Genomic DNA, 27,202 nt, shown 5'->3' on the forward strand with positions numbered 1-27,202 from the left:
AGCATCCCAATGAAGAGATGAAGTACGACAGGAATCTACAGATTGATACGCTAGCGAAGGACACGCAACGTAGCCGATTCGGCAAGCACACTGTAGCACGCTGACATGGTCATTCTTGGGAAGTCGTCTCCTGCCCTCGTGTAGAAGCAGCGATCAGACGAGAAGTAGGTACGCGCAGGCTTCGGACAATAGCGACCCTCTCGCTTTGTTCGCCAGCACCATCCCTATGAAGCACTTCCTATTTCTGCAATGCTAGATGCTGTAGCTGACCCCCAGAGAGACCTGGAAAACTGCTCTCGAGAGACGGAGGTGGAATCAATTCTAGAAGCAATTGAAGTTGGCAACAGCCACGATGTCGAGGAATACATCTTGGAGCAGACCGAGCCACAGGGACCTAGTGGCGTTCATGAAGCTCATCAACTATCATCGACGAGGGTCAGACCTGCACAGGACTGGGACGGGCCTCATGACCCTGGCAATCCACTCAATGTATGCGAGCATTTCTTAGTTGTAAGATCGGTGCAACAGTACTTATACACGATTTCACGCAGTGGAGCTCCGCCAGGAAAGCGAGACACTTTTGGCCTGTCGCTTTACTCAGCTTCTCGACAACAACAGCGGCATCCCTCATCACTCCGGCGAGCCCAGAGCTACAAGAAAGCTTTTCGGTGTCCAGGACAGTGGCATTCTTGCCACTCACTCTATACGTGATCGGTTTGGGTCTCGGACCCACCATTGCAGCGCCGCTCTCAGAACAATTTGGAAGATCTATAGTCTACAAGGTCTCGGTACCTGTGTCCATCCTTTTCTTGCTTGGCTGTGGCCTATCAAAGTCTTTTGCAAGTCTCTGTGTTTGCCGACTACTTGCAGGTACTGCCGGAGCACCAGTCCTGGCAATCGGCAGCGGCACTAATGCGGACCTCTTTGCACCCCACGACCGAGCGCTATGGTCAGCGTTGTCCACGATGATGCCGCTACTCGGACCCGCTCGTAAGTATATCGTGCATCTGACCTGTTGTCATGGCAGGTCGCATCTCACCCTTCGTGATACTGATCCTAGCAGTTGGACCTATAATTGGCGGATTTGCCGCTCAGTCCGGATCCTGGCAATGGACGGTGTGGTGCATGATCATTATCTCAGGCTTGACGTATCTCACCTGCTTGCCGATGCATGAGACGTACAAAAAGACGATACTGCAGACGCGCGCGAAGAAGTTGGGTCTGCCAGTGCTGCCCAGTCCGAACATGTTGAGCATGCACTACGTGGAGGTTCTGCTCACCACCACTTTGGTTCGACCAGTCTCCATGATGGCCACTGAGCCAATTGTGTTGATTTTCGGCATATACAACGCTCTCGGCTTCGCCATACTATTCTCCTTTTTCGCCGCGTTCCCGTACACCTTCACCAGCGTGTACGGCTTCAATACCTGGGAGAACGGATTGGTGTTCATATCGATTGGTCTGGGAGTGTTATGCGGCGTGGCCATTGGCATTCTCTGCGACCAACTCATCTACATGAAGAAGCACAAGCAAGCTGTCATGCAAGGGAAGGGTATCTTGGCCCCAGAAGAAAGGCTATACGCAGGCATGGTTGGTGCCACCGGTTTGCCCGTAGGGTACAGTTATACCGATGTCTTTGTGATGATGACCCCGCCTGACATGAGAGATAGCTTACTTTGGTTTGCCTGGACCGCTCGTCCTGGAGTCCACTGGGTCGTACCAGTGGCAGCCGGCGTTCCCTTTGCCATGGGGAATTTGACGCTGTTCTTGTCATCTGTCATGTACCAGATCGATATCTATGGTCCGCGGAATGGAGCCAGCGCAATGGCGGCAAATGGTCTCATGCGAAATGTTTTGGGAGGCTGTGCTCCACTCTTCGTTCTGCCGTTAGTGTTATATCACTCCGGAGATTCGTCGACGTGGATGGTGCTGACTGCGCGCAGAATGTACGAACGCATGGGCATCAGCTGGGCGACATCGTTGCTGGGATTCATCTGCCTCGCCATGCTACCTATTCCATTCGCATTCTATCAATACGGACCCTCGATCCGGAAGAGAAGTCTATATCACAAAGGGTGAAGTTATGTTTGAGGTGTTCATTAGGCAAAGTTTCGCCAACACCATACCCCATCTATACTTGGGACATTCCTGGACACATCTTGATATCGCAGTGCCTAAGATATCATCCATGATTTGAACAAACAGGTTACCCCACCGCTCACGGCACATCATCATCAGCCTCTCATCTCCAGGATCTTCCTGACCTCCTCCTCCTCACCATGTCGCTATGAATATCCCCATACTCCAGCAGCACACCCCCAGCCCAGTCTTACCGATTGACGCGACCTTCAATTCGGTTATGGGACATGTCGGGAATTGGTGTTTCCTCCCATTCTCTCAGCTCGACTTCAAGCTATCAAATTCAAAATTTCCAGACATAGGCTTGGTTTCTTTCACAGTTGTGATGAGAGATGGTGGAATTTCCGATTCCGTGCCGCGAGGCATTTTTCTCAATATCGGCAACACTGTTCTCCGTGGTAGAAGATTGGTACTTCGTGAGCTGCGCCGCGACTCGTGAGCTTAAAGTTTCTGGTCGGAAAGTCCTTGTCCGACCAGGACACCTGGGCGATTCCAGCAAGAGCCCCGAACGGGTGTTTACGATGCAGGAAGCTTTCAGTGCTATCGTACACGATATGCCTTCCACCAGAGTGCGCTTGGTTTCCGCAGAGCTGGCATTCACGTCTGATGCTGATGCCCATTAAGAACTAAGGTAGTTCTACCTTTTCGGTGCCCCGCGCTGGCCACCGACGCTGCTGACGTTTCTTGGGCACCACCCACGTACGAATCGAGTGCCGATTGAAGAGAGTCGGCAAATTCGGGTCTTTTTGCCATCGTCATGAGGCCGACAATTACATCCGACCCTCACCCCACCAGCAAGTCAGGTGAGGTAAGGTATCAAAGCAACAACATCGAGTGCCCCCGACTCAGTGACGAAACGGTCTTTTACTGCCCAACTGCGTCCGGAGGTACCTCCAGATGATGATAGTGACACTCGATGTCGCAAATGCGCAAGCGAAGAGGGTGTGCATCTGCATCTGCAGGGTACACGCGTTTTCTGCAGGAGATCTTCATGGCGTGTGCATGGTTATGTGGTTGTTGTGTGGTGATTTCGAGGTGCGTGAGAGGCTGGTGAGGTGATGGCATGTTGGGCGGCCCTGCAGATCGGGTCGCGATCGTCTGGTCCTCTCTCGTCTGTACCTCAGGACGTCATCGAGCCAATGAACGAACAACTTCACTTGCTGATTTATGGAAGACTTATGATAGTTACCCTTTCTTTGTAACATGAGTGGGTACCGCCCTCCTTCCATTCTACCATCCACCACCTGGCTCTATACGAGCGGTTCGCCATTTGGAAGTGGTGGAAAGGACCTTGCCAGGAAGACTGCTCATATTGCTCGGAACTGCGAGCTATTTGCAGAATCAGCGCCGAACAAGAACCTGGGCTTCTGTGCTCCGCTACAACGACGACGGCCTTCTGGCATCTGTTACGGGACCCCTTCCACCCGATCGCTACCACAGGTTAGACCTCCAACAATAACAAGACCTTGCCCTCGCTTCGATCCCCAAATCTTCTCATGAGCAAAAGATGTCAAGTGTTTCACGTTCGAAATGATGTCAATTTCGAACTCTCCTCCATAATTTCCCTGCTTCTCGATGCCTGGCTATAGACGTCGCCACATAAGTGCCATCGAAAAACCCTTTCACAACGATTGGAAAGGTCCTCGTAATAAGATTCAAAAAATAAGAAAAAGAGAAAACCCTCTCTCGACAGGAACCATCACCCCAAGCGGCGTAGGTTCAGCCGCCGGGCTACCCTCTCTCACATATAGTTCTCGAGTCGCGGAGTTTCTCGCAAAAAGAGGATCGTCAATATCTGTGACATGGAAAAGTCAAAATGGGGCTCTCTTATCATCTTTTTTTGATGAGAATGTATATCTATCATGCCTTATGCTGACGCAGCCTTTTCCCTCTCTCACCCATACATACATACGTATGACTGACCCTTCTTTTTTCCCTTGATGAGACGAAGGGGTCCTTCTCTGCTTCAGAGTACTCATATGCCATCATTCTTCTCATCTTTGTTCATCTTCTGGTTCTGATCGCGGTCCTGCTACCTCCTCTCCCTTCTGACTAGCCAGACCTTGGATACCCTTACCCGTTCTGGTCGAAACCTCTTTGCTACCGCTACTGCTCTACTTTCTTCTCATCTGCTAGCTCAATGACCTGCGATCCGACCGCCTTGGCCAACACAAAAGAACCTGGCTGAGAGAGAGAAAAAGAAGAGTCTTGTCGACGTCTAAAACAAGCTCGCTGTACTGTCTACAAGTCGTCGTCGTCCTCGACCACCACCACCAGCAGCAGCAGCAGCAGCAGCAGCAGTAGTAGTAGTCATAGCATGTCCGAAGGAGAAGATATGAGCACTTCGCCCACGCGGTTCGCTTCGAGGATCATTATCAAACCCATTCCGGCTGTGCAACATCCGACGAATTTCACCACTGCAAGAGCTGCTCTTGTCGCGATTGGTATGTATCTTACCTTACCTTGCCTACCTACCTGCCTTGGTACCTACGAAACTCAACAAGTGTGCAAGAATGAAGAAGAGAGAAGAGAACCTCGATTGGCTGATGATTTTTTCATTCATCAGGTGTCATATTTACTTTGATCGGAACATTTGCCATTGCATGTCGCATTCTTACGATTGTTCAACGACGGAGAAAGATTGGATATGATGATCATGCCATGTTCATGGCGTATGCGTGTTCGCTCGCGTTCACGACGGCGGTTTTTGTCTCGGTGAGGTGGGGTGTGGGATTGGATTTGCCGGATGTGCCTGTCAATTGGGCTGTCAAGGCTGTACAGGTATGTGATCATGTCGTTCCTTTGCTTGCTTGCCTGCTTCCTGAGTGTTGGGGCTGAGGATTGATGCTGATGATGGGAGTAGGGGATTTATTCCGATGAGATATTCTATTACATGACCATCTTCTTCGTGAAGTTGTCCTTGATCCTCTTGTATCTTCGGCTTGCGGCTGAGTTGAGAGGATGGTTCTATTACGCCAGTGTCTCGTTACTGGTGATTTTAGTGCTGCACTTCATGACGACCTTGACGGTCGTTGCGACTCAATGCATTCCCATTGAGAAGTACTGGTCACCCAGCACTCCAGGAAACTGCATCGATATCACTGCTTTCTACTATTGTGAGTTCTGCACCTGGCAATCATATCTGGACGATGGAATCTTTTACTGACCAGTTCGCACAGCTACCAGCATCTTCACCATCATCACCGATGTGATTATGATCGCACTTCCCATTCCCCTCATCTGGAAAATCCCACGCGAGCGTCGCCAGAAAATCGGCATCCTCGCTGCCTTCCTCGTAGCCGGGATTGGAACCCTCGCCAGCTGCATCCGTCTCTTCTCGATCAAGATTTTCACCGAATCCCCCCAGCCCATGCGAGACGCCGCTCCCATCAGCACCTGGTCCTTTATCGAAATCAACCTCGGGATCCTATGCGCATCTTCCGCCGTCATCAAACCCGTCTTCTCCAAAACCCGAGCCCCATCTCTCGAAAAAGCTGAAGCGCAACGCCTTCCACGCTACACCATTGGCGGTGGCACACCCCCCTACCAGAGGAAGATGATGAAGAAGAAAAAGAATAAGAAAGCAATCACAAAAGTTTCCCGAACCACCACCTCCTCCTCTCGAGACACCTCCAAAGATTCGTACTGTGGTCGTTGGTCTCAGAGTCAAGCCAGCACGGCAGTACCTTCCCCCAACAACAACAAAACTTTCGCCGATCCCAATCACCATAGTTTCGAATTCGGCAAAGTCTCGAGCCCTGTTGATGACGATGAACGGTATAACTCGAAACTCCTACCAGATCCTCCTTCTCCCCTTTCTCCTCTGGTGATTCAACCCCAAAAAACTCCTCGGGGACGCCAGAGTCAACTTTTATTGGAGTCTTTGCCGCACCAATTGGTGGGGGATTATCAGTTCCAGCAACAGCAACAACAACAGCAGCAGCAGCTACAGCAGCCGATGAACACCATGAACACGAACAGGAATACGAACACGACGACGACGACGACGACGTTACATCATGCTGTTATAATGGCTTCTTCCACTTCTTCTTTACCTTCTTCCCCTCCTGCCGCCAAGTCGGAGAAGAAGAAGAAGAAGAAGAGTAATGACGATGATTCAAGAACATTGAGTATTCATCGTACTCAGACGCAGTTGAGACGGGATTTTCCGCAGTATTTCCCTCCTGAGTCTTCTTCTTCTTCTTCTTTCCCACCACCACCATCAAGAAGCGGGGAGAGTAGTAGTAGCAATAGTGTACGATCCGGACGGGGTCAACCTATTGCTGGGTGGTAGTGAATGTTCTTGTTCTTGTTTTGTTCTTGTTGTTGCCTTTCCTTTTTTGCTTGAGATTTTTTTTTTCGAATACGTAATGATTAATGAATGACAAGAGAAGAGAAGAGAAGAGAACAGAAGAGAAGATAAAAAACAAGAAGAGAGGAGAAGAAATAGTAGAGGAAATGGAAGGGAAAAGGAAAGGACGGGAAATTAGAGGAAGGGAAAGAACGAAGAACAAGAGAGAAAGATGATTGCGCCTCGCGGCGATAGTGTGTGTGTGAGAGAAGAATAATATCTTGTACGAATAGATGTTCTGTTAGGTACCTACCTTAGTCTACAGAGATTTGGTGGTCGATAATGATGAAACTCCTTTTTTGGATGACAGAGTCACAGAGACACCTGATGAATTGTCCGTGCCAAGTCATCACGTGCACGCAACCGAGGACGAAGACGGAACTTGGTATGATACATAGTAATGTACACAGATAATGCTGATTCTAGAATGTCATAACCCTCAGCCACCTATAGCTTGATGGAAATGTTGTAATGGTCGAGTGCGAGTGCGACTGCGGTGAGTACACCCATATAGCTGACCAATACCGTCATGGCAGGAACATCACCCATGTGGATGGTGGGCAGAGTCATATTGACCAGACCCGTGAGCAAGTTGGCCAGTAAGAAGATGGCCAGACCATTGCGGTTGTACGCGCGCATCACCGGGCTAGTGGCGTCGCGGATGCGGGAGCGCTCTGCCTCTTTTGTCTTTGCCGTGTATACATTCGGAAACATGATTTTCTCAATGATGTTGAATAAGAGGAGCTGTGCGTAGTTGAACGTGCATACCCAGCAGACGTATGCCAGATTGGCCATTCTCCGCGACACGAACAATCGGGGACCATATCTCCACATTGCCCACGTGGAAAAGATGAACCACATGAACGTCAACGCGCCCAGCCGATGAAGAGTTGGCTTGGGCCACTCTGGCTTGAGTTTGGGCATCTCCATTGGCGGGGGTGCTGCCTTGTTCGGTTCGTCCTCCTTTTCGGCAGCTCCGAGAACTGAAGCAAGCCAGTCTTCGTCGGCCTCGAGGGGATCCTTTTGGAGCAGTTTCCTCGCGCCGGGTTCAGGCTCGCGTGGAAGGATGTTCACACCGGCACCCATGCCGCAAATGAATATGGCCAGGTATCCAATGAAGGAGAAGACTCCCTCTCTGTTCTGCGACAGCCAGTCGCCAGGCTTGCGCTCGGAGAGAATGATATAGGCCTTCATATCGGGCACGCAGTATAGGATGATCTCGTAACAGATGGCAAGCACAAATGCAAAGATGTTGTACCCGCCAACATATTGTGTGTAGCGCAACAGCGGCTGTAGTATCGCAATGGCGGGGGACAGGAGCGCAAGGGTGAAGAAGAAGTTCCAGTGGACACCATACTCACTCACATGCTCGGCATAGTCGAGACTCTTCACACTCCAGAGGCGGGCAAGGCCCAGAGCTGCGAGAGGCAAAGAGTGCCTGAGCGCAGCTTTGAATCGTTTCACGAGAGACCGCGAAGCCTCTTGGTCCTCCTTGAGCTGCTGACGAGCTGCGACAATGCCGGCGGCAAACACGAAAGATCCCACGCCCATGTCCATGAGTGATGTGCCAAACGATTCTGTCTTGGCAAAGCGTCGTGGGAAGACCGGAAAGTCCACAGCCAGTATGCTCGAACACGTGATGACCATCATGGCGCCACGGTAAGCGGTGATGAAGGGCTTCACGGGCAGATCGTCCTTCTTCTCGTCATCCTCGGTCTTCTTGGGCTCGTCGGCTGAGGATTTTTCCTTGGCACCCACTTTCGTAGGTGGTTTGACGGACTTTTTGACTTCTGGACTGGGCTGCAGGTACGCAGCGATGGCAGGCAGCAGCAGTAAGCCATTCAGTATCTGAGGCGCACCAGCATAGACCGTGGTCGCGAACAGGATGGCTCCACATTGTATCAGGAAATCGGAGAAAGCGGCGGCGACAGTGTACTGTTTGAAGTAGTTCTGTCGCGTCTGCAGCATTGCCCACAGAAAGGCGGCGGCCTGCGTCTTCTGTTAGGAATGAAATTATTGCGACTCCCATGTGTGCAACCACGTCGTTCGTACCGGGGCCACCAGGGCAACATGGTTAATTTCCCAGATCCCGCCGCCGCCCAAGAAGGACACGGCAGCCTCCTTCTGCGCCTTGTACTCCGGTGTCATGCTGCGCTTCCTGGCACTCTGTACATGTACTCGAGACGATGACGGAAAGGTCTCGCGGGAGAGGACGAATATTTAATAATGAAAGAAAGGGACCGACCTTCCGTGTGCGTAGGAGGTAGGTTGCCGACGGAGCAAATTTGGTAGACTAGTTCCATCGACCTAGTGTAAGGTATCCGCTTTTCGGCACAAATCCCACATTGTACCTTATAGAGCTAGCTGGTTCCCATCCCTGCCGGCCGACTTCACTTCAGTTTCACGCGCCGCTGCTTTCATCCCATCCCATCCATCTCTGCCTTTTTTTCTCTATCCATCAAGAGGAAAGTGGGCGTATTTTGATTTTGGGAGGCCCTCTCGTCCGTAATCGAGCTTCTCCGCGCGATCCCGTCCATGTCACAAGTCACGTGAAGACTGCCAGAGAGAAGATCGGCGAACAGAAGCCCCGGTGTGGGAGAGCAGAAGTACCTACCTACCTTACCTGGTACGCGCAGAGAAAGGCCGAGTCGACGATACAGTAAGACGAGCTGCACCGCCATGGCATGTACATGTAGGCAGCGCCGTGCCGTCTCTCGTGTACACAACCGCAGCTGCCGTGTTTACTTGGATGCATGCAAACGCAAGATGCAGCCACGGCACGTGTCGAGTTCGGCCCATGAGACGGCCATGTACGACGTCCACCTCCCCCCCTTTCGAGCCGGAGGAGGAAACAGCGCTCCTCGAGCCTTCCTCACATCCTTCTTCGACCCCATCGATACCTAAGGTATTTGCTGCTTCCCCTTTCCCCCTTCCATCTTCTCCATCTTCGTCTTCGTCTTGCTCGATATTGTAATCTAGATTTCCTCGAGATCGGATCCCATCAGATCAAATCAGATCAGATCTCTCTCGAGTCGCCCGGCCAGCGTCAGCACAGACAGAACAACACAACAGTGAGCGGAGGAAGGCGCGAGCTCGGCGTAAGCCGCCGTTGTGCCGACTCTCATTCGCACACACAAATTCTTCAATTTCGACGTGGACTTCCAACACTCATCATCAATCATTGATCAGCCGCCCATCGCTTGCTGCATCACTGAGTGACCCGGAGACAACACTTGCCATGTTGCCGCCACACGCCATGCCCTCGCTCACAGAGCCTGCCCACACAGACCGCCGCTCGACGAGCAGCGGCACATCACTAACAGGCGAACCGCACAGTGCTCCTCCAGCCGCCTCGTCTCACCAGCTCTCTCTCGGAGCGACGACTCCAGCCAGCCGTATCCTCGCGCCGACACAGGTCTCCGCAGCAAGAACCACTCCGTCAAGCTCGACCCATCGCAAGCCGGTCCCATCAGCAGCGCGACTGTCAGCGTCAACTTCAAGACTCCCGCGCCGCGACACGTCTGCACCAACGGCATTGACCGGAGATACCAAGTGGGCTGCTCGTGTCACCCAGCGTGCCGCAGACAATGAAGCAAGCAATCCCTCTCCAAGACTCTCGTCGGCACTCGTGACGGACAGCGGCCGCTCTGTGTCTGTCGAGAAGCCACTTCCACCACGACCAGTCGCTTCGGTCGCTACCACCGCCAGTCCTTCGAAAGATGGCCGCACCCTCGTGGATGCCAGTGAGCAACCATTGCGCCTCTCTGTCGGCGACGGTTGGCCGTCACTCACCCCACGCTCCATCAGTGCGCCAGAGCACCACTTCACCGCTGTCGCCAAGACCTCAGCAAGTAGTATCCCTCGCAGAACCTCAGGCACCATACTCACTGCCGAAGGCAACAGACTCACCAGCCATGCCAGCTCTGCCTACATCCGCGACGCCACGAACAGTAGAGCCTCCGGACTGACTGGCCGCTCTTCCAACCCGTCGTTCGTGAGTGCAGAAGAGTCCGTTGGTGGTGATGTTCAGAGTCAGACCGCATCTGTTGTCGATGCTGCGTCTCCTCAACGTGGCGACCGCGGCACAGCATCGAACCTCAGTACTCCCAACTACCCTCCTCGTACACACTCTCTGGCAGCATTGAATAGTTACAGCGACATCACCTCACCGATCGCTGCAGACTATCCTGATGTGTCCACTTTGCCTGATGGCATGCAGGATGATGTCTACTCACCAGGATACGAGTCACGACAGCAGAATGCTTCTCCAGCAAATTTCTCGCGTCTGCGCAGCGCCATGAACCCGCACCGAACATCACTCTCGTCAGTGCATACGACAGGTAGTGATACTGATAGGACCGCCTCCCGAATCCCCATTCCTGGCAGCAAGAAAGCGACTCTGGTTCAGCTCCAGACTCAGAATCTCGGATCGGATGCGGAAGAACACAGTCCCACGTTCGGTCAACGTCGCTTGATTTCGCCCAGTGCCCTCGCTCTTCTGGACCAAGGCAGAAAGCGTCGCCTTCTGCGCCTGAACACGAATAACAGTCTTGCTAGCGACAGTTCACAACCCGTGGCGTACACTGGTCGCGAGTTCCGAGCCGGGAAATACAGCGGGGGTAGTTCTCCTGCCAACACTACTGGCGCGAGCTCTTCCGACGAGGATGAAGTCACTACCCCAGTAAGCCAACCATCTTTGCCACGGTCAGGATCCATGGCCAAGCTCACAATCGGAGATGCTGCCACCGATCGATTTGAGTCACCACTGTCGAGCCCGTTTGATAATCCTCGGCTGCGACGCCTTCCTCCTTCCAACAGCCGCCTCACTAGACCACTTGAGACGATCCCATCGCAGTCCATGCTGATCCCAGAACCACCGCATCTGCCCAAGAGTAGATTCTCGACAGTCGCCAAGCAATTGTCACATGCACAGACGAAAGACCTTCCCTCCACTGACGCGAACAACCTTCGGGGTGCCAACAGAGAGCAGCTCAGGGAGATGCTGAATGCAGTTCAGACTGAGGATGATGAACGAGAAAAGGACGGCGTCCCAGGACTTGACACCGAGACTAAGAATCACCTGACGCGTACACTATCCCAGCTGGAAGGACAGGGCACACCGCCCAGTGAGTTCGTTGATTACGACCAACTTCAAGCAATGTTTGGACAAATTACTCGGTCGACGAGCAATGCACCAACGAGCAACACATACTTGGACAACGTAGCTGCAGCATTCAAGTTCGTGGAACGAGGCTCAGTCAGCAGTACACAACTGGAGATGAGTGGCCGCGAAGATCAAGAAGTCCAGACACTGGTGGAGACACATGGGCATCACACGACGATGGATACAGCAAACTCGACTCCGGCGATCAGTAAGTGGTCGGATAGTACTCCATCAGCAATCAACGATTCGACAGAGCTTCGCAAGGCAGCCCTTTCCTCAATCGGATTTCCTTCAGCAACGAACATACCAAGCATCACAGCCAAGTCGCCCTTGGAGGACGAACAAGCCGGTGGCCCAGATATCCCCACGCGCAACTCATCGCCAACTCTGGGTTCTGGTAAGATCTACGAAGAGAAGAAGTCTACGGGAAGCGTTCGCCGCGCGCGCGAGAACATGAACATTGGTGAGAGGGGTGGTTATGCAAGCATGACGAAGGCATCGGTTCATAAGAAGACTGCTAAGACTCCTGCTTCAGAGAGTAACAAGTTCCGCAAGGCAGGAAGTTCTCGAGGTCGCAACAGCGGTTCTACGTCGGCCGGCATGAACTCACCACGAACAAGGACCGTACGGGGTCATCCAGATGAACGGGTCGGCCGTTCAGTGGGAAATTTCAGCACGATCGGCGGACCACGCCCGCGCTCGAAGAGCCGCACCATGATTGACAAGTTCACGGGCATTTTCCACAGGCGCGAGAAGAAATCGCAGCAGATCCCCGCTCCTCCACTGCCTCCGCTCGAATTGGAGAGATACACAAGCGAGGCGACCCTCGAGGTAGAGATTGACAATAGCCATCTCTACCGCTCCTCCCCGACTCCGCCAGTGCCGGCCATTCCGGCCTTGCACCAATCTCCTTTCGGGGAGCCAAGATCGTCCTCGCGTGCCACCAACGCGAGCGACCAGTCTCTGTCAAGCATCTTGGCAGAGGACCACGAGGCGGCGCTCAACAGCGTGCGCACGCTCACTGAGAAGCTGGTGAGCAAAGCCAAGATGCAGACGTCGCCAGAGCGTAAGGCGCGTCTGCTGAACTTCGCCAGCGTAAGTACCCATTCCCCATTCCCATAAGCGTCTGCGAGACTATGCTAATTATGTGCCTCGTAGATTCTCAGTGATGGTCAAATGGGTGCCAGAGAGGCACAATTGAATGCCGAGACTGCTCGGCAGATGGCCACGGCAGCCGAAATGTCGTACCGGAAGACGAAGAGGGCCGTCCAGTTGATGGAGAGGCTCGCTTCCGGTCTCGTGCAGGCCACTGTCCGCCGCTAGGACAGTGGGCGGGTGCACGGGGGCCTGGCAGGGTACATGAAGGCACGAGAAACGTGCGGGGGGAGGGGAGGGGAGGGGGAGGGGGAGGCTGTGGCCGCCGGGGCGGCCACAGCGAAGATTACGCGTTGATACTTGTTTTAATTCTTGAAATTTTCCCATAACTCTCACCCTCGCAACCTCATGCTTTCGAGTGATTATTTGCTAACCACGGTACCCAGCTATCAAGCAATCAAACAACGCCACTCCTGGTCAGAACTAGAGATAATAACAACGCCGATGGACATGGTGGTGGAAAAGAGCAAGTATTGCACCTTCAAAGACATTGTCGAACTCTCTGACTCGCTTCTTTTCGCCCCAACTGAGCCACTCTTCAAGTATTAGGTTACCAGGTAGTAGTAGTAGTACAGACTGAATCGGAGTCGCTGCCGACGACGATGATAGACAGATAGCATTCATATATTCATGCATGCAATTGGAAAGCAAAGTCCAGAGACACGGCAAGGAAAGGAAAAGGAAAGGAATTTGGGAATCTTTTTGCTCTATTTTGAATGATTCCCTTGATTTCATTAAGATATTAAGCATAGTCGAGCAGGCGGATGAGTACATGTACATAGTAAGCAGCAGCAGCAGCAGCAGGTGATATAGCGAGTCATATCACTTGCGAAACTGTCAGCGAAAAATCGTCTCGTGTTTCAGGTGGAATCTTGTCGTACTAGTGATTAGTTCGCGCGGATGCGCATACAGAAGATGTCGTTGTGTTTGGGTTTGGAGTTTGGATGTTGTGGTGCAGGACAAACACGCAAGATCCCAATGCCAAGCCTTTTCATGTGCGGACGTCCGTAAGTGAAGCGACCAGTATTGTATGTAACACCTCAGGCACCGATCGAGGCCGACGCTGCAGAATAAAAGACGTGCATGGGTTCTACACTCATGCTTTCATTATTGAGCTCCTTCACGTCTATCAATGCGTCGCTGTACCAGGGTAGTCCATTTGCGCTTTTCTATACCACCGTACGCGACGCAGGTGTAGTGCGCCAGGTCTTGCTCCAGAGGGATGATTCGAGCTCCTATGCCAACACGCTCAACTTCATGTTGATCGCATCTTTGTCCCACCTCTTCGCTTTGTCTCCTGAGAGTCCAGCAGGATCTCGGTTACTGGCCTGCTTCTCAAACCATAATCTGTTCTGCTTCTGCTCCTTGTCTGGTGACGCTGTCCTATACGCCTCCAACACCTTATTCCATCCTTTGAAACAGCCTGCGTCCTCAGCAACGTAGTGCCCTTCTCCATCTAAACATCGAATCTTCCCTGCGACTGGTGCAGTGCCCAGTACCTCAATGTCATGCTCCCAGCAATCTCCATAATCATAAAGATAGGTCATCTTCTTTCCCTTGTACTCCGGCTTCTCCAATACCTCAAACAGTCTCGTCTTACTCGCACCCTTCAGCGGAGTCCTCGGGTGAGCCCACATCCCTTGATGCATGCAGTCAACCGGTTGTCGGTTGGTGCTGGACCACTCCTGATCATCATTGACTCTGAGCAGGTACTCTCGTGGGGCATTCGAATCGGGCAGGGCTTGCTTCATGATCATGCGTTGGATTTCTGCCATGCTATTTTGTGCCTCTTCAGCATTCGGATCGAAGGATGGATCGTGGACGTGGAACTCATAGCTGTGGGTGGTCGCCCAATTGAAAGCAATTTGGAGAGCGCGATGAAGCTTCCTAAAAGAGCAGTCTGATGGCACGGAGAGTGTCCGCCAGACTGGTGGATTAGTGATCTCTTTCGGGTAGATGTGGAACTTGAGGATGTAGTTGGGTCGTTTGCAGTCTTGCTTGTGAGTAGGCCAGTGTTTGGTCTGGCAGTCTTTGGAGCAGTAAAGTGTCGTCTTGCAGCGGGCACAATTGGAAAGGGGAACATCCGTTTTGCTGCAGACCGTACATTCGGAAGTCGGAGCCATTTCGATTCAATTGTGAGTGTGCAGATAGAGTGAGAAGACGATTGGCAGGAGGGATACAGTGCGTGATAAACACAGTTTAAGTAACAACATGGTTTGCAACTTGCTTGCTGTGAGATTGCTTCGCCGGGGGCCTTGTCCACTTCCATGCATTGACAATAGGAACTTCAGACTGGTGCCAAGTGGTGTCACCGTTCATATTGAGCTCGACTGCGAATCAGGCTATAAGCCCAGCGCTGTCCAAAACTACATATATGGTAAGGTAGCTGACCGTAGTTCTCACTTCTCAGAGAAATCAAGATTTCAGGTACCTTTACCTGATCGTTCGACTGCCTGCCAGGGCCACGACACGATGCCAAGCGCGGGCCGCGAGCCGCGCGCCATACTCCCCGGGCCGCGCCGTTAGCCGACAGACCGAGCGGGTCGGTCAAACACCGTCAAAAGGTGACAGAAGTCAGATTGTACAGTACCTGAGTTCTATTTCTACTTCAGCGCCAAACCTACCACATATGTCGGCAGGTAGAATCCGCTGGTCTTCGTGCCGGCCAAATGATATGAGCTGTTTGTTGGGATAGTTTGCTCTCCCGTAGACTTGGCAATCAAGGTATCTGTTTCAAGATGCTGCAAGACTTGTTGGAACCTGGAGCTTATTCCGTCACTTGGCATTGTGGGTAGGTACCTGTAGGTACCTAGGTACATGTAGCTGGTAGCTCTTCTTTTGAACCACAGCCACATCACCGTTTCCCCCACCTTCTAGTCCAGATCAAGCACACACGACTCACCTCCCACCTCCCACCTCCCACGCACACTCGACGCTTCCCACTCTGCCGCCGTCATGGCACGAACATACAGCAGCTGTCTGCCTGTCGTGGCTCTGCTTGTCATCCTCTACGCAGGCCAGGCACACGCTTTCGGCGCGGGAAACATTGGCAGCACGTCGAAGATCGAAGGGCAGAACTGGCGACATGGCGACATCGAGGACACCCTCCTCACCTTGCTCACTGCTCGAGCAATGGGAGGCAAAAAATTCTCCAAGCTCGACGTCAAGCGGACATACTTTGGCAATTGGTTGCGTGACTACAGCCAGGCTGTCGATGTGGGAACTGTCAAGTACGTCTCAGCAGAGGCCATCCGTCTCCTGCTCTGGATCCTTGGCTTCATGACCTTTGGCTTTGGTACGGGCGAGTTCGAGGTCACGAAAGACCGTCTGGGCTGTTACCGACCAGAAGAGCACATTGACAATCCAAAGGACTATGCGGACAACCTAGATGCCAGAGACTACGATCCACGTCTGCGTGGCCCGATCGACGAGCGTCGCGAGTTGGCCATAGATGAGCGAACTGGCTTGAAAAATTACATTGCCTCCGAGGATATGGGCATCACTACCTCTTCTGCCATGGTTCGTCAGCTATTGACGCGTTGCATCGAGCTCGGACGAGAGTACAAGCGAAGCAATGACAAGAAAGACTTTTACGAAGCGCTTCGACTCTTAGGTACCGCATGCCATTGCATGGAAGATTACTCTGCTCACAGCAACTATACCGAATTGGCGTTGATCGAGATGGGTGAGCGCGACATCTTCCCTCACGTTGGTCGTCGTACCCAGATTGAGCTTCAGGGCGCTCGCAGCGGCTCAGTCTATCCAATCATCACAGGCACATTCGGTGGTACCGATTTCTTGCATAGTGTCATGGGAGAATTCACAGACAAATCTACGCAATTTGAGTTGGACGAGCTGGAGAATACCATGCAGCAGGCGCAAACCGCCGATACGAGCCTTCTGAAAGATCTACTGGACAAGCTGCCACCTGGACTGTTCGGTGATGCTGATCAAAAGGGCAAGGCTGACGCACTTCAAGCCAACGCTCAAGCCGCTCAGCTGGAGAACATGCATATCTCACCAAAGGATCCAGAGGAATTCACCCAACAGATGGAAGAAATCACCAAGCAGATCTACCCACTTTTTGAGTTCCATGACCAGATTGTCATGTCCATTTCCGAAGCCATCGACAAGATCCCAGTTCTACCAGAAATCATCGAGCAGGTCCAGAACCAAGTCAGCATCTTTGTCTTCTCGCTCATGGCCCCCTTTGTCGTACCTGTGGTCAACCAGATCAAGCAGGAGCTCAAGACTGGTTCCAGCGAGATCATCCAATCTAGCAAAGCCCAGCAGCTGAATGTGTTCGAGGACGACAACTGCTCTGACCCCACCCATAGCATGTTGAGCAAAGATCACTTCTCCAATGTGCTCAACGAGCCTGCTGGAAAGGTCGCTAGCGCAGTGCTGCGGTGGGTCGTGCCGCAAGTGGTAGCCTGCTGGGACGACGATGACATTGATGTTCGCCGCACGAACGATCGTATCGTGAATGGCATCTTCCACCACCCAGCTCTGCGCGAATATGGCGAAGACGGCGCCGTCGACGGTCGGCGTGCCATGTTCGAGACTGTCCAGCGATGGTGGGACGAGCAGAGCGAGCGCGAGAAGGATGATCTGCGCGAGAAGCTTTCCCGCGATGGTGTCGAGCAAGGACGTAATCACAAGGAGGGCGTGCACGATGGTGGCCACGGATGTGGTAAGCCTCTTGGCTTCCCTAGCATGCAGACATCTCAGAGCTCGGGGGCGATGAGCGGCATGCTTGGTGCATTAGGCGATGCGGCTCAGCAGAGTCAAACTGGCTTCCATGGCAGGCAGTCCAACGAGCAAGCCAACCAGATCGGTGACTCGGTCGGCGAAGCTGTCGGTGGCGGTGTGCTCGGATCTGTAGTTGGTGGACTGGCAGGTGCAGTCGGAGCTGGCCTGCTTGGTGGTGCTTTCGGCTCAGATAAGAAGGCGGAGACCAGTAGATACGAAAGCAGTGGCTTCAACGACGACAACTCATATACTTCGAGGATCACCGAGACTGGTCACCGGCCTTCCGCCGGCTACGGTAGCGGTAGACAGGAAGAGCGTTACGGACAGGCATCGGTCGAGCAGACGCAGTACCAGAGTGGCGGCTACGAAGAGAAGTATCAGCGCTACGAACAAGACGGACGTCAAGGTGAGACTGGATATGGCTACGAGCAGCGGAGGGAGGTGCGACCTTCTCATGACGGTGGCTATGAAGAGCATACCGAGCGTCGCTTCGAGCAGCCAGGTGGTGGCTATCAGCAAGAGATCCAGCACCAGCGTGTGACTAGCGACGGCCGCTCCTACCAGCACCAGGAGACTCGATACGGCAACAAGAAGGATGACAGCGATGATGACGATGACGACGATGACGATGACGATGATGATTGGGAGAAGAAGCAGAGGAAACAACGTAAGAAGGAAGAGAAGCGTCGCAAGAAAGAACAGAAGGAGCGCGAGGAGCAAGACGGGTACCGGGATGATGAACGTCGACGCTCTGGAAGCCGCAAGCGCGACTCAAACGAGTACAACAGGCGCAGCGGTGATGGATACCAACGGCGCGAAGAGTACAACCAACAGTCCTCAAGCAGCTTCTCTCGCCAAGAAGACAGCTCTGAGAGGCGCTACGAGTCGCAAGAGTCAAGCTTCGGGAGAGGTGAGTACGGTCGTCAGCAGCCCAGCTACGGCGGTGATTCCTACGGAGGTGGAGAGTACGGCCAGCGGCCACAGCGCGAGGAATATGGTGGCGGTCAACGCGAAGAGTTCGGTGGTGGCGGCGAATATGGAGGTAGACGGCGTGACGATGATGAGTATGGACGACGCGATGAGATGCCTGGCGGCTATGGAGGTGACCGGGGCTATGGAGGTGGCCAAGGCTATGAAGGTGATGAAGAGCGCCGTCGCTGGTAGACTGCCAGATGAGTCTCACGTGGCAGATGGTTCTCAGCATGCAGCAAACTGCCTCTGCTCCTCGTAGCTGCATAGTCTACCTAGATGATATCGAGCGACACGCATGAGAAATGAGAACCAAATGGTCCCCGAAGGCCGTTCGTTCACTGCCTATTGCATCATCTATTATCGCCCGACTGACATTTGATGATGTCGACCAGGTGCCCGACGTGCAGTCGTAGGAGCAGCCGGAGGCGCTAGAACCGAACGGGCAAGTGTATCGGGCCGGAATGCGCCTCAAGTTGCACTCATTCGCTGTTTCTACTCTCCTCACATACAAGGTATCAAGTCCGATCTTTTTTTTCGGCCTAATTGCTATCAACCTGAGTCCCCATTCCATCACCCTACGCCTGAAAATACCTCACAATCTCCTCCCAATCCCTCCCAATCCCCTCCCATACCTCTCTCCCCTGCACCATCCACCTCCTCCTCTTCTCTTCCGCGTGCGTCAGCTGATGATGCTGATGATGATGATGATGATGACGATGACGATGATGATTCCCCCCCGACGACGACGAGAATAACAACACCATCACCACCGTCCCCAACACCCTCATCCACTCACACACTTCTCTCAATGCCAACGTCACATCGTCCAAGAGGCCCAACCTCGAAATTCTTCCCTTGGTTTTGCGCAGTTGGGAGAGTGTTTCGCGATTGTAGGGCTGGAGGGCATGTTTAATGTAGAAGATGAGGGTCAAGGATGTTTTGGCGTCGTTTATTATCGTTGTTGTTGTTGTTGCTGTCATATCTTGTTGCTCTGCGGCAGCGGCGGAGGCGGCGGCGGAGGCGATGTGATTTCCCATGTGCATGAGCTTTTCGCTGAAGAGTTCGAGATGTTGGATGATAGCGGGGCCGTTGAAGGTGTGGATGTGCTCGTTGAGAGAGGACAGGTGAGAGGATATGGATTCGATTTCGGCGTGGATGATTTGTGTTGCTGTTGCTGGGCCTGTTGAGGTGGTGGTCGAGTTTTTGGGGAGGCTGGTTTCGAGGGCTGCTGTGGCGAGGATGAAGAGGTTTGTGATTCCTATCGTTGATTCTTGTTGTTCTTTTGCACTTCTTCTGGCATGATAGTAATGACGGTGATATGGCTTGAGGTCGTGTTCCCATGGATTACGGGCTTTTTTGCTTCGAAGGCGGTCTTTAAGGTCAATGTCGTGGATTGTTTGGAACATGATTTCGGTCATATGTTAATTCGTTATTTCTTTCGATGGTATAAGTCGTTGTCTTGTCTGTCTTCAGTCAGGAAGGTGCGTCCATCCACATACATATAGAGACCTCCTATGTGGATATTGATGCTGACGCTAGTACCGATGCTGCGCTGCATTGGCTTGATGCAATAAATAACATGATATGCGATGTCGGGTAGTTCTGCAGGGTATCTTTGGTGTCATAGTTCTATGTGCATCGGAGAACATGCTGTGGAGCGTTCTTCACGGCATGCCGACCGCACATAGGAGGCACGATGCGATCCATTCGGGACCCGGAAGCCGATGCGTACGCCACAAAGGCAGGAGGGTTGCTACTTCTTCATTATTATAGGCGGTTCGATAATCTCGGACTTGGTCGCACACACTTATCATCCTGGTAGAGATCGCAAGTAGGATCTACACCAGGACCTCGGATTTGTAAGACCTGGATCGCACGCTTGTAGATCGTCGGTTCCGTTATAACAGGGCGAACATGATCGCTTCTGCTTCTCAAACCGAGTTTCTTTCGTGAGGCCAGATGTCGAAGGCGTACATCTTCTCTGCTGGTTAGCACGCAGGCACAGGACAACCGACATCCTCCGGACCTCTCGATAGATGTTCACGCATCTAGCTCTCCCAAAGGCAGCGTGCCCGAAAGCCTCTGTTGCTCGGAAAGAATACCCATTGACCTACCTATTCACACCGCTTCGTCCATCTGAGATGATCGCAGCTTGTCAGCAGCCAGAATCATGTATAATCTGCGAGCATGCCCACTACCATTCAGTTCAGCTATGTCTCAGCTGAGTTGAAGTTCGATATTGCACTAGGTTTCGCTCCTGACAGTCCATCTGGCCCATAGCTGCTTCACAGCCAGACTGCGAAGATCGCAAAAATCATCATAAGAGCCTGATGCCCGGCTCCTGGGTTCCAGAAAAAGCGGAACACCTTCGGGGATGGAACCCAGGAGCCCGGTCAAGCGCCGAAGAGTCCAGGGCTCGAATAATCCCGACTTGGCCAATGCGAATCCGTGTGCCCAACGCTGACGGGCGACATAAGCTCGATCTCCATTGTTGGCTATATCACTCCAAAAACGCAGCGTATCCACCATCAAGTCAGAACGTGTATGATTCGCCTTGAATTGTCGAGAGAATTCGAATGTACGCCAAGATGTTGCTTAGGAATTCATAACCGAGTACATGTCGTCTCGCCCCAGCCATATCGACGAGACCATACTGTAATGATATGATGATGATGATGATTACGATGTCAGGGAAACCCAAAGGACATTGACATGGAAATACATGTATGTAGGATCAAGGAAGATGTCGTCCGAATGCTCATACTGGCTGGAGATGAACCACAACAGGCCCCTCACCAAGGGCTTGGCATTGTAGTTGAGCAAGAAATGTCACCACCGCTTTCTGATTGGCTCTCTGCGTTTCTGGATATGGGCACGGTCATTCCTTCGGTACATCAACCGGTAACCCTAAGAAGTCGTCGCTACTTCTACGATCCGACTTCATACTACCTACATTACCTAGTCGTACAGTTTATGTCACGACCAGCAGGACAATCACCACCACCACCACCACCACCAGCACGATCAACAAGCAGGTGCTGGATTGGAAGGATCCTCGCGACCATGGATACCATCGAAAGAGGTGTCGCGTACGATGAGAAACCAGGTGCAGGTCTCGGCAGACCACAAGAAAAAAGCGATCTCGAATCAAATCACACGCCATCAACCAAAGATTATGGACATGATGCAGAAGAAGACAACGACGACGACGACAACCCTAATCCAGATCCGAATGCATCCCCACCACCATTCAAAGCGCTCTCCTTCCTCGACAAGTTTCTCGTCCTCTGGATTATCCTCGCCATGGCCTTGGGGATCATCCTCGCCAACCTCGTCCCATCCACAGGTCCCGCCTTACAACGAGGAGAGTTTGTGGGAGTTTCGGTTCCCATCGCCATAGGGTTATTGGTGATGATGTATCCGATTCTGTGCAAAGTGCGTTTCGAGACGTTACATTTGTTGCTCAAGGAGAAAGAGCTATGGAGGCAAATCGCCATTTCGTTTGTTCTGAATTGGATCATCGCGCCTTTGTACATGACAGGTTTGGCGTGGGCTTTTTTGCCGGATCGAAGAGAATTGAGGGATGGTTTGATTTATGTGGGAGTGGCGAGGTGCATTGCCATGGTTCTCATCTGGACGGATTTGGCTGGAGGCGATGGAGATTATTGTGCAGTATTGGTGGCTTTCAACTCGATCCTGCAGATTGTGTTGTTCGCGCCTATGGCAGTGTTCTATACACATGTGGTATCTGGAAGTCCGACTTCGACGACGAAAGCTGGATCCAATCTGTACTCGAAGGCTGCGACCAGTGTTGCAGTGTTTCTAGGTATACCACTTGGAGCCGCTGTCGTGACGAGACTGGTTTTACGGTATCTTCTCGGAGAGCGGAATTATCAGCTCTATTTCATTCGATTCATCGCACCATGGTCGCTGATTGGCCTGCTATACACGATCGTGGTGCTATTCGGATCGCAGGGACTACATGTGGTGCAGCAGATTACGTCCGTTCTTCGAGTCTGCGCGCCTCTATTGGTCTACTTTTTGACGATATTCCCAATGACAGCATGGGCAATGTGGCGAGCGGGCTTCGGATACAAGGTCAGCTGCACGCAGAGCTTCACAGCGGCCAGTAACAACTTTGAGCTCGCAATCGCGGTCGTGGTAGCCGTATATGGCGCGGGGAGTCAGGAAGCGTTGGCGGCCACGGTCGGACCACTGATCGAGGTGCCTGTACTCGTGGCCCTGGTATACGTGATAAAGTGGTGTCAAAAGCGGTGGAATTGGTACAAGTAGCGTGGTCTTTGCAAAGCACTGATATGATTTATATGAGCGCCTCAAACCTCGCTCTGTCCCTGCGTCATCCACATCTGCCATAACACCGTCGGGCTGAACTCTTGCAGTATTGACGAGTAATCCGAAACCGCAGTTGGCATTGTCAGGAGTGAAGGTGACGGTGTCCTCTTTCGCACTGCACCAGAGCGAGTGAGTTGTTTCACAGACTGCAGCGTGGCTCCATCATTGGCGGTGATCGCTTTTGTTTCGGCCTCCTGCAGTCAATCTGCACGATCAAGCTGTTCCTGTAAAGCCCACATATTCCACAGCTTCGTCGGGCTTTCGCCTGCTGCAAAAGTTGAATCTTGCACATGGCCATTGTAGTCTAAGTCTGTGATCATCGGCTCGAGCTGAGGTTTGAAATTGTCTTTTCCGATCGGGTCAGGGATAAGAGTTGACTCGGCGTGGCCGACCAGTAGCCCTGTAGACTCGGTGGCCACCACGAGCTGTTGCACTAGCGCATCCACTGCTGCTTTCGTGACAGCCGAAGCAGATGTGGGATTACTCGTAGTTGTCACCAGAAAGAATGGGCCTCGAGGTTCCTTCGATGGTCTGCCATTGGCTGCACTCTTCACAGACTGGGCCGTAGTGAGTAGATGTGGTATGAGGGTCCTGCTTGCAGCATGCACAAAAGCAACACTCTCTTGCCACGACGTCTGCAAGTTATGTTCGCTGAAATTGAGAATGTCCGCCACTTCGTTGATTGCAAAGTCGGGACAGCAGAGAACGCCCTGGACACCTGCTCCCTGCCTGGTGCCCTCTTGTAGCAACGAAGTCATTTCTGCTGGGCTCCAACTTTCTCGCAGCCTTGTTTCCACGCTCATTTCTCTTCGCAGCTTGCCGATCAAAGCATATGTATCCATCTTGAGCTGCTTCAATTCTGCCTCATGCTCTTGCCTGGCTGCCAGCACGATTCCAGCAAAAGTCTGTCTGCTGAGAATGGTCTCCAGGTACTGTAGAAGGGAGGGGGGTAGTGAGCTCGCAACTATGACGAACAAGACGCCCGTCCCTGCTGTCGGGTAGATGTTCACACTCGAGGCCGTCGAGGCACTTCTACTCTGTGGGGTGTGCACCGAAATGCTTCGCCCATTCTGTTCTCCCTTCGGGGCTGCCGGTGCTTGTGGTATGGACATGGCCATGTAGGAAGGCGTGTAGCTGGCTGCCCTGCTTGTAGGCCTGCTGCCATTGGTTCTCAAGCCCCCCAATGGGTACTGCGGATAGCGAGGATGTTTTTGCTCGGATTGTTCGGAGGCACTGCTGCTCGTCCTGGTGCTGTCCGAGGACTGGATGAAGGACTCCATGTCGAAGGTAGAAGCGCGCTGCCGCCCTGTGGTGATTCTGCTGGACTGGTGAAGATGGGATCGAACAGGGGCACTGATGGAATGTAGGGAGTACACAAAGGTCTATATAGCAACTTACCTCCTACGTGTTTCACTACCTAGCCAATGTGGGTACTCTCGTACTTGAGCAATGCTGACGGCTGCCGGGGCGGCGCCGGTTTACAATTCTGGTTGGACGGCACGATTCAAACGGGCGGGCAATGGGGGCTCGCGTTGCCGCTTTTGACGTTTGCTTGCCGTGTTGTGGTTGAGGAGATGCACAATTGCACATACCAGGTAGGTATCGAGAGAATAATGCCATGGCCCTGAAGCAGCGAAGCTCCGCGAACCTCCGCCTATTAAGGTTAAGCTCCGTCCCCATAAGGTTAATTACCTACATATCTTGGTCAACACCAAAGCTCTCCACCTCATCTACATGTACATTGCACATCATCTCCGTCATGTCGGACCTCGAGAATGATTCGAGGGCGACAGCTGTTGGGCGGAAGCGTAAGTACGGTCATACTTTCACCAATACTACTACTACCGCCAGTCGGCGCAGCAGCGACACAAGCAAAGAATCCGGCGAGATATCATCCAGTGAAGAAGAAGACAGCGACAGCGACATTGAAGAAATCAGCGCCGCACAATGGAAGCAGCGACCATCCAAGAAAAAGAAAAAGAAGACAACTTCCTCCTCCTCCTCCTCCTTCTCCGCCAACTACACCTCATCAGATGAGGGTGATGATGGTTATGACGATGGCATGATTCGTCTTTGCAACATCCCCCCCAACGACCAAATAGAACAATGCCGATACTTCAACATTACGGACATGTCAGAAGTGGTGCGCTGTCTCTGCTGTGGTGAAAAAGGCCACATGGCCAAGGACTGTGAAACGCGAACTTGCAGGCATTGTCAAAAACGCGACTTACACCCTTCCAACGCGTGCCCCATCATTCGCAAATGTGGGCTCTGCAGAAAGCGTGGCCATGATGCTGCTACGTGTCGGAATAGAAGTTTTCGGGGCGCCGATCCGTGTGATGTCTGTCGTAAGATTGGGCATGTTGAAGTGAGTTTTCAGCTTCTCTTTGGGGAACATTCCAATAGTTTTTGCGGTTGCCTTTTCAAGTTGGCGTGGAGCCGTTGTCCATGGGGACAGCATGCGAGGATGCTAATCAAGTGCAGGAAGAGTGCCCGCGTCTCTGGTGTATCTATGAGACGCCTTGCCAACCGAAAAAGTCAGAAGTGATTGAGATTGAAGACGATGAGGTGAAGAGGCCAGAAGTGATTGTGATTGAAGACGACGAGGAGAATAAGGCACCAACACGCGAGCAGAGGCTGCCCTGGCAGCTCATGGGGGCGTTTGATGATACGAGAGACTAGGGGTACTACCTGTCTCTCTTGGTGTGTGTGCGTTGTAAGGCGAGCGATCATGTCATCGGGTTCGGAGAAAGCACGATACGAACGGTCAACAAACGCTGAGAGGTGTGCAGTCATTTGGCAACTGTTCATGATACCTAGACGCCTTCCTAATGCCATATCAACGCTCACTTCTCCATCTCTAGAAAAGGGTATCGTAATTGCGCCTTCAACCACATATACACCACCAACCTGTCGTAATCGTTTTAGCGGTTTGCACCACTTGCTAGGTAGGCCTCCACTGCATGGGATGCTGCTCAGCCCGATATTTAAGCTGGAGGCTGGTAAGGCTTGACGAGCATCTCGCTGAATCTACAAGGTCATTGTTAGCACAACATTCCACCGTCATCTGACTTTGGTCGCACTCACTTCGAGATACCCTCGACACCTCGAACCTCGTCCACCAGCAGAGGCATTTTCACCACATTGAAATCCTCCCCATACAGATCATCAATCTGCTCCAGATACTTCTTCTGCATCTTCCTCCGCGAATTGCATTGCTCGCAAGGATTGTCCTTCTTTGGGTAGAGTAGCTGATTCACAACCATGGCATGCGTATCGATCTCATATGTGCCAAGCTCTTGAATCATGCGTTCCGTCTCGTACAGGGACAAGAATTCGGGAATGAGGACAGGAACAAAAGTGGTCAGATCCGGGTTCTTGAACTGCTTGTTGACCTCTCCAATCGTCTCTTGCAGGTCATGCATCTTCCTCATCACGTCGTCAAAGGATTGTCCATTCGGCAGACCACCTCTTGCACCGATCAGATTGTTGATCATAGGACCAAATTGCGAAGACAGCTGGCTGAGCTTGCCGAGAGCCTTTTCCAGTACAGTAGGGAACTGCAAGAAGCGAAGTGTATGTCCCGTAGGTGCGGTATCGAAGATGATGAGCTCGTACTCCATGCCCTTGACCTGCTTTAGCACTTCTGCAAAGGACATGGCCTCATCCACACCAGGGATGCTAAAAGCCATGTCTTGGAACATGTTCCCCACTCCTCCAAGACCTGACATGGCGTCTTGTGCATCGTCCCCTCCTGCTGCGATCAGGTCTGATATGCTTCCGTTGGGGTCGATTTCCATGGCAGCGAGGCCTGGCACGCCAGGAACAGGTTTGGCATCTTTGCCGAACTTGACTCCAAAGGCGTCGGAGAGATTGTGTGCTGGGTCGGTGGAGATGAGGAGGACACTCTTTCGTGCCTTGGCCATCTGTACGGCCAGAGAGCAGGATGTGGTAGTCTTGCCCACTCCTCCTTTGCCGCCGACGAAGATCCATTTGAGGGATTTTTGGTCCACGATGGGCTGAAGCGAGGGCTCCATTTCGTCGGCCATTTTGGATAGGTCAGGTAGGTTGGAAGGAGTTGTTTCAGGAGGTGGAAGTGTTTATTGAGAGGCGTAGTGTACTGCCTACGTTGACTAGACCAGAGAATGGAAGCTGGAAGCAAGCTTGTGGCCGACTAGAAGCTACCAGTAAACTTAGGCATACCTGACCTGTAGCTTGAAGTCAGCGGGGCCAGATCGACGTCACGTCAGATGAACCACCCACACGGGGGGCAAAGGGGTGTACGCGCTGTCCACATAACTTCTACACGAACACAT

General features: G+C 52.5%; 12 protein-coding genes across 12 annotated transcripts; 7 read left to right on the forward strand and 5 right to left on the reverse strand.

Annotated features, from left to right (window-relative positions):
* Positions 1-249: 249 nt before the first annotated feature.
* On the forward strand, positions 250-2,079 carry SEPMUDRAFT_40489 (MFS general substrate transporter; the record flags this gene model as incomplete). The annotated part of the gene is made up of 5 exons (XM_016908786.1): positions 250-489; positions 552-990; positions 1,064-1,616; positions 1,671-1,886; positions 1,944-2,079. The coding sequence occupies 5 exons, from the start codon at positions 250-252 to the stop codon at positions 2,077-2,079; spliced, it is 1,584 nt and encodes a 527-aa protein (XP_016762770.1).
* Positions 2,080-2,287: 208 nt separating this feature from the next.
* On the forward strand, positions 2,288-2,762 carry SEPMUDRAFT_115916 (uncharacterized protein; the record flags this gene model as incomplete). Its single annotated transcript, XM_016901205.1, has 2 exons — positions 2,288-2,574; positions 2,636-2,762. The coding sequence occupies 2 exons, from the start codon at positions 2,288-2,290 to the stop codon at positions 2,760-2,762; spliced, it is 414 nt and encodes a 137-aa protein (XP_016762771.1).
* A 1,951-nt stretch (positions 2,763-4,713) lies between these two features.
* On the forward strand, positions 4,714-5,608 carry SEPMUDRAFT_23138 (uncharacterized protein; the record flags this gene model as incomplete). Its single annotated transcript, XM_016908365.1, has 3 exons — positions 4,714-4,920; positions 5,003-5,255; positions 5,319-5,608. Coding segments are annotated over 3 exons (750 nt in total), but the record flags the coding sequence as incomplete, so codon positions are not given.
* Positions 5,609-6,860: 1,252 nt separating this feature from the next.
* On the reverse strand, positions 6,861-8,725 carry SEPMUDRAFT_148298 (uncharacterized protein). Its single transcript, XM_016904833.1, has 2 exons — positions 8,543-8,725; positions 6,861-8,479 (listed from the first exon to the last, which is right to left on the reverse strand). The coding sequence occupies exons 1-2, from the start codon at positions 8,636-8,638 to the stop codon at positions 6,938-6,940; spliced, it is 1,638 nt and encodes a 545-aa protein (XP_016762773.1). The 5' UTR covers positions 8,639-8,725; the 3' UTR covers positions 6,861-6,937.
* Positions 8,726-8,942: 217 nt separating this feature from the next.
* SEPMUDRAFT_148300 (uncharacterized protein) lies at positions 8,943-13,019 on the forward strand. The gene is made up of 3 exons (XM_016904834.1): positions 8,943-9,395; positions 9,827-12,749; positions 12,813-13,019. The coding sequence occupies exons 2-3, from the start codon at positions 10,704-10,706 to the stop codon at positions 12,975-12,977; spliced, it is 2,211 nt and encodes a 736-aa protein (XP_016762774.1). The 5' UTR covers positions 8,943-9,395; positions 9,827-10,703; the 3' UTR covers positions 12,978-13,019.
* A 514-nt stretch (positions 13,020-13,533) lies between these two features.
* Positions 13,534-14,932, reverse strand: SEPMUDRAFT_162715 (plasmid pRiA4b ORF-3-like protein; the record flags this gene model as incomplete). Its single annotated transcript, XM_016908018.1, has 2 exons — positions 13,534-14,773; positions 14,909-14,932. 2 exons carry the CDS (start codon positions 14,930-14,932, stop codon positions 14,045-14,047), a joined length of 753 nt encoding a protein of 250 aa, XP_016762775.1. The 3' UTR covers positions 13,534-14,044.
* A 774-nt stretch (positions 14,933-15,706) lies between these two features.
* On the forward strand, positions 15,707-18,864 carry SEPMUDRAFT_148301 (Het-C-domain-containing protein). Its single transcript, XM_016904835.1, has one exon. The coding sequence runs from the start codon at positions 15,765-15,767 to the stop codon at positions 18,723-18,725; it is 2,961 nt and encodes a 986-aa protein (XP_016762776.1). The 5' UTR covers positions 15,707-15,764; the 3' UTR covers positions 18,726-18,864.
* Positions 18,865-19,103: 239 nt separating this feature from the next.
* Positions 19,104-19,939, reverse strand: SEPMUDRAFT_115922 (uncharacterized protein; the record flags this gene model as incomplete). The annotated part of the gene is made up of 2 exons (XM_016901206.1): positions 19,104-19,114; positions 19,330-19,939. The coding sequence occupies 2 exons, from the start codon at positions 19,937-19,939 to the stop codon at positions 19,104-19,106; spliced, it is 621 nt and encodes a 206-aa protein (XP_016762777.1).
* Positions 19,940-21,650: 1,711 nt separating this feature from the next.
* Positions 21,651-24,171, forward strand: SEPMUDRAFT_83142 (arsenical-resistance protein ACR3). The gene has a single exon (XM_016910328.1). The coding sequence runs from the start codon at positions 21,837-21,839 to the stop codon at positions 22,824-22,826; it is 990 nt and encodes a 329-aa protein (XP_016762779.1). The 5' UTR covers positions 21,651-21,836; the 3' UTR covers positions 22,827-24,171.
* On the reverse strand, positions 21,651-24,171 carry SEPMUDRAFT_148302 (uncharacterized protein). Its single transcript, XM_016904836.1, has one exon. It carries the CDS (start codon positions 24,164-24,166, stop codon positions 23,087-23,089), a length of 1,080 nt encoding a protein of 359 aa, XP_016762778.1. The 5' UTR covers positions 24,167-24,171; the 3' UTR covers positions 21,651-23,086.
* Positions 24,172-24,645: 474 nt separating this feature from the next.
* SEPMUDRAFT_155326 (uncharacterized protein) lies at positions 24,646-25,568 on the forward strand (the record flags this gene model as incomplete). Its single annotated transcript, XM_016907613.1, has 2 exons — positions 24,646-25,254; positions 25,293-25,568. 2 exons carry the CDS (start codon positions 24,646-24,648, stop codon positions 25,566-25,568), a joined length of 885 nt encoding a protein of 294 aa, XP_016762780.1.
* On the reverse strand, positions 24,675-27,020 carry SEPMUDRAFT_148303 (ATPase get3). Its single transcript, XM_016904837.1, has 3 exons — positions 25,974-27,020; positions 25,371-25,916; positions 24,675-25,254 (listed from the first exon to the last, which is right to left on the reverse strand). The coding sequence occupies exons 1-2, from the start codon at positions 26,933-26,935 to the stop codon at positions 25,874-25,876; spliced, it is 1,005 nt and encodes a 334-aa protein (XP_016762781.1). The 5' UTR covers positions 26,936-27,020; the 3' UTR covers positions 24,675-25,254; positions 25,371-25,873.
* Between the last annotated feature and the right edge of the window lie 182 nt (positions 27,021-27,202).

The sequence above is a fragment of the Sphaerulina musiva genome (genome assembly GCF_000320565.1).
Source record: "Sphaerulina musiva SO2202 unplaced genomic scaffold SEPMUscaffold_3, whole genome shotgun sequence".
In the NCBI taxonomy this organism is placed as follows: Eukaryota; Fungi; Ascomycota; class Dothideomycetes; order Mycosphaerellales; family Mycosphaerellaceae; genus Sphaerulina; species Sphaerulina musiva.